We start from the raw sequence: 5,095 nt of genomic DNA, 5'->3' as shown, positions 1-5,095 counted from the left end.
CTACCAGTAGGCTCCAGTTGTTACTAATTGACCATTAGTTCAGCTGCTCAGAAAGGTTTAACAGCACTTGAAAGTGAAATGACCATGCTTTATGAATGACTTCTGATGCAGGGCATATACGAATGGTAGTGATAGAAAGTACCAGTGCAAACAATTACAGCATGTAAGTTAAATGAGTTGCAAAATGTGATGATTACTTGATGCGCAGCCAGCACATTTTACTTGAGAATTAAGGTGGGAGATGCCTAAAGTGCTTAATATAGAAATTAAAAAGAACAAACACATGAACCACTGTGCTCTATAAATTAACTGGCTTCCTAAAGACTTCCACACATTGAACAGATTCAGAGACAAGTTACAGCAGTCTGATCAGGTAAGCTTACGACTAAATGCTTTGAATGCTATTGAGATTTGAACAAGATATGGCATTTGATTAAATTGTATTTGTTACGTTGGAGAAACTGTTCTTTTCACCCTTTTACGTGTTGCATCTTTGGCTCAGGGGCTAAACATGTGCCTTTGAGTTGAAAGTCTACTCCAAAACATTAACCTATAACTGAAGTTAACATCTCAGTTTTGTGTGAGGGGTAAACCAAGAAGCTCAGCTAGCCCACCCAAGGTGGAAGTGAAAGAAGATCAAGGAAGCGGCCTGGTCAGTATTTAACACCTCAGCAAACAGTACTGAAATGGGCTATCCTGCTCTACATAATATTCCCGCTTTTGGAATATTGTTATACAACAATTAGCTAATATACTTGCTTGCAAATACAATGATTTCTAAAGCTATCTTAGAAATTGTTCATGATGAAGTTGAAGTCTGCAGATGTAAGTGGCAGTATTTGAATTCAATGTCTATTTCTTTTCTCTCCAAAAGGAAGATCCACCATTTTCATTGAAATGGTGTTTTGGAGCCAAATTGTGCTGGTGTCTGCGTTGATCATCTTTTCTTGCCCTAAAGGATTAGAGACACTGTCTTCACAGCACCTGTGTGGTTCTCACCTAGTAGAGACTCTGTACTTTGTGTGTGGACGAAAGGGATTTTACTATGTACCTAAAGTGAAAAGAGGAGTAGAGCAGTTTCTAGGTATGTAGCCTTCTTGTTAAAAATAACCTCTAGCACAGTAATCAATTGGTTGTCGTAAACGTTGTGTGGTATTGAAAATCATAATTCAACATCACCTGAAATGTCTCATGAAGGGTGATATCCTCCTAAGATGGATTTTGAGTTAATGGCAGAGTAACATGTAGGAGATATCCAATTTTCCCACCCCCCTGGTATTTTTTTGCAGCAAGTTGGCATTGAATTTATTATTCCATTGAAATTATAGGAACTAAGTGTCCCTCCACCCAATATGCTTCTTCTCACCACCATCAGCTTCTTCTTTCTGCCTCATGAACATCTAGCATCCTGTAAAGTGTGTCTAATCTGTGCTATTCCTTGTGGTAACAATTTCCATATCTATTTCCACTCTCAGCATATCCTCCTGAATTCTTCATAACACCCATTAGAGACTGTCTTATATTTGTGGCTCACAAGTGGAAAAAACTTTCCCTGTCTACAGTCAAGCTCCTTCATAATTTAAAGGCCTTGATAACAGCATATCTCTCTTGTTAAAAAAATACTTCATTCTGTTTCATATTATATCTAACCTCCCATTTCTTACTATCTTTGTAAAGCATTTTTCCTCTATGTCTCTAGATACTTTTCTTAACATGGAACCAGTCATGAACTCAAAGCGCAAAATTTTGAAATATTTTTCCTGCTTTTCAGTGCTCCACAGTATTTGGTTTCATGTTTCCAGCCTAATCAGCTTGTTCTGTAATTTCCTTTTTCATTTGTACTTCCAGATTCCACTGCTCTTTTGATTGATTTAAATTCTTATTTTCCTTGGAGTGTGTGCTCTTATTCCCTGTCAAAAGGCCCCTTCTTACAATAATGCATGTTCAGATTCATTTGCCATTCATGCGCTTAGTACTGGAGGAACTCAGGGGGTTGAGCAGCATGTGTGAGGGGAATGGAATTTTTGATTCTTGGAGTAAAAGCCCTGCTTCAGGACCAGTGCAGGGTTTCAACTCAAATTGCCAACAAATACTTTTTCCCCACAGATTCTGCCTGAGCCCCTGAGTTCCTCCAAAAGATTGCCTGTCATTTTTACTTTGCTGTATTTGTTCTCTCGTGCACCCTTCCCACCTAACTTACCCCCTCCCCCCAATTTTTGTGTCACCCACCCTGTTGGTACTCCCAAATCCAGTTGACCAAACGAGAAACAACATCGATCACTGTGGAATACCCCTTCACACTTTTTTGCCAGTTTGTGTAGCTACCATTTAAACTTTGCTTAGCTTAACTATTTGCAGCTTGCTGACAATTCTGCCACTTGTCACCTGACTTCATACACTCTAACCTTATTCATTTATTTACAATGTTGACCTTCTTAAAGGACTTTGGAAATTCCGTATCAAAACTACCATATTACCCTCTTTGAAGGAAACTTCTTCCATGTTTTCATTCCATGCTTTATGGTTTCGGTTTTCAATTTATATGCAATTTTCTTAGGCAAGCTACTACATTTGAAATCCAACACCTGGCATCCTTGCCAATCTTTTGGACAACTGAGTGTTACTCCAGTTCAATATAAATTCACTTTATAGCACTCTTCTAACATGTTGCACTAATTTTTACAGTGAACATCGTGAGTTTAAAGGGAGCTGTAAATACACAAGTAATCTGGAGCAAACCTCTGGATGTAAACATGCCACTGTTCCTGCCCCCTATTATTCTGGACCTCAGCCCCCAACTCCAGCACATGGCCCAGGCCCGAACTCTGGCCACTCGCTGGGCTCCCGCGACTTGCCTTATCCTCTGGCTGGAACCTGACTCTCGTTTCAGACGAATGAGTGAGCCAGAAGCCAGGCCATCAGGATTCATGAGCACATGCGTGCCAATGATCAGAGGTTGTCTCCCTATCTACCTATTAGACATTGCATTCCAAATCTCTTCAGTCTAACAATCGTATGAGCTTTAGAAATTGAAGCAGCTATTGGCCATTTGGCACCTGTTCCTGCTCCATCCTTTAATTATGTCATGATTCACCACTGTCACTGCTCTTTTGAGAAGTGAAACCCAAAAATTCACCACCTTCTGGGTGAAGCAATCTCTTATTAGTGCTTTTGTCAATGGCTGACATAGTATTTTGGGATTGTGGCCCCTTATCCCTAACATCCAAGTTTGGAAAAACATTATTTCTGAACAGGACATTTCATCACTATAAAAACCTCTGATACTTTTGAATTCCCCCACCAAATCTCAACATAGCCTTCTGCCCCGTAAGAAAAGTAATGGAAAGAAAATGCTACCATAATCTAGGTGTGCTCAGTTTGAGGTTGTTATCAAACATTGCTTTAAAAAAGTGATATCATGAATCAGACGCTGAAACTCATGTTAAGTTTTTTGTAAAACATGGAAGTTTATGAACATTAGAAAATGTGGTGAAGGGTGGGGGAGGAGAATGTGATTAAATGCCAAACCCAAGACTAGCCTTCATACAATCATTTGCACATCCTCATATTCATTGCAGTATGAATGTTTCTTGAGGGATTTTCCAAAAAAAATTGGATTTATAGGTAGAAATTAATGAACACATAAAAACATTTTTTCTTCCATTCCTTCAAAAATACAGGTCTCAGATAACTGTTCCTGTATTCATATCTGGTACCAAGATGCTATGAATGGAGTGAGAGAGGAGTGTTTAGATAGTTAACAGTTTTGTTGCTTTATGAAGAAAAATATGAGGTAAAAATTGATTCTTTTGGAAAATTTAAAAATAAAAACAAAAAAGTAATGGAAACTTAGCAATATTTGTGGAGAGAGAAACAGATGAACATTTCTGACCGAGCTGAAAAATCCTTCCTCTTTTTGAGTTGAAGTTACACTTGCAGAGCATGTCTACACTTTACTGTTTCAACTTTCTTGTAAACTGAATGATTAGTATTGGCAAGAAAGTAGAAAAATGTGAAATGCTGCACAGGATGAAACTGGAGGGGAGTGGAAAAAAAACTGATTTGCTGTAGAAACATTCTCTTTCAGCATTACGAGGGGAAGAATCTATTCAAGAAAATGAGATTGAACATCATGTTCCATTCAATAAACTGCTGGACCGGATGATGAAGAGGGGGATTGTGGAAAACTGCTGTCATAATACCTGTTCACTTTTTGATCTGGAAGGCTACTGTAACCAGTAAATGATGTAAATGCTCTGAATGTCACAGTGTCCTGAAGATGGAGCATACAACCTTTGGGAAAGAAGCAAGTTCAATGTCCCATCAGAGATAAATGTAAAAAAAGTCACCTCTAAGTATGTTAAAGTTTCAAAGATACCTTTATCGAAATTTGAATAAAAATTACAATAAATATAATACCTTCATTGCGAAAATTCAGGAATTTTTAAGTGTCTTCTCTCGACTATCTACTCAGTTTTATTAATATGATTTGATCTGCCTCCTTTATCTAATGAAGCAAAACAGACTGTCTTGAAAGGGATAAACTCACACGTTCGATGCACTTTCACAGACTGAATCAGTCTGTAGCTTTTAACTGATATTTGAACTTAAAAATATAGAGCGTCTTCTGGTGCCTTGATTTTCCTAACTCGACCTTAGAGTGTTACCTACAATACAAGCTGTATCTGGACACTGTTGGAGCCCCAATAAATGTATGCTTTGCTTCAAAGTTTCACAGAAAATTTAATATGCATCCAGTACACAGCCTGAAATTCATCCTCTTCACAGACATCCATAGAAAACCCATAGAACGATAGAAACATCGAAGTCCCGAAGCCTTTCTCCCGTTGCACAGGCAGCAGCAAATGTATCAACCCCCGCTAGCGAAAGCACCAACTCCCCCATTCCTTCCCACCCCACCCTACCCTGCAAGCAACCAAGGACTCCACTGATCCAGAGTCTGTCAAACTACAGTTGGCAAACCAGTCCTTCAGTATCTCAGGCAGGCTCTTTCTCTCTCCAGAGAGAGAGTAATTTGGTGTAGGGAATCAAGGGAATTACGATTACTGGTGGTCGATAACTTAACTGCCTAACG

At 38.9% G+C, this 5,095-nt stretch overlaps 1 protein-coding gene across 1 annotated transcript; it reads left to right on the top strand.

Moving 5' to 3' along the window:
- The first annotated feature begins 897 nt into the window (after window positions 1-897).
- On the top strand, window positions 898-4,242 carry ins (preproinsulin). Its single transcript, XM_072271365.1, has 2 exons — window positions 898-1,084; window positions 4,088-4,242. Exons 1-2 carry the CDS (start codon window positions 898-900, stop codon window positions 4,240-4,242), a joined length of 342 nt encoding a protein of 113 aa, XP_072127466.1.
- Window positions 4,243-5,095: the final 853 nt, after the last annotated feature.

The sequence above is a fragment of the Mobula birostris genome, chromosome 11, assembly GCF_030028105.1.
Source record: "Mobula birostris isolate sMobBir1 chromosome 11, sMobBir1.hap1, whole genome shotgun sequence".
NCBI lineage: Eukaryota > Metazoa > Chordata > Chondrichthyes > Myliobatiformes > Myliobatidae > Mobula > Mobula birostris.
The sequence above is the reverse complement of the archived record's forward strand: the minus strand, read 5'-3'. Positions and strand labels throughout refer to the sequence as shown.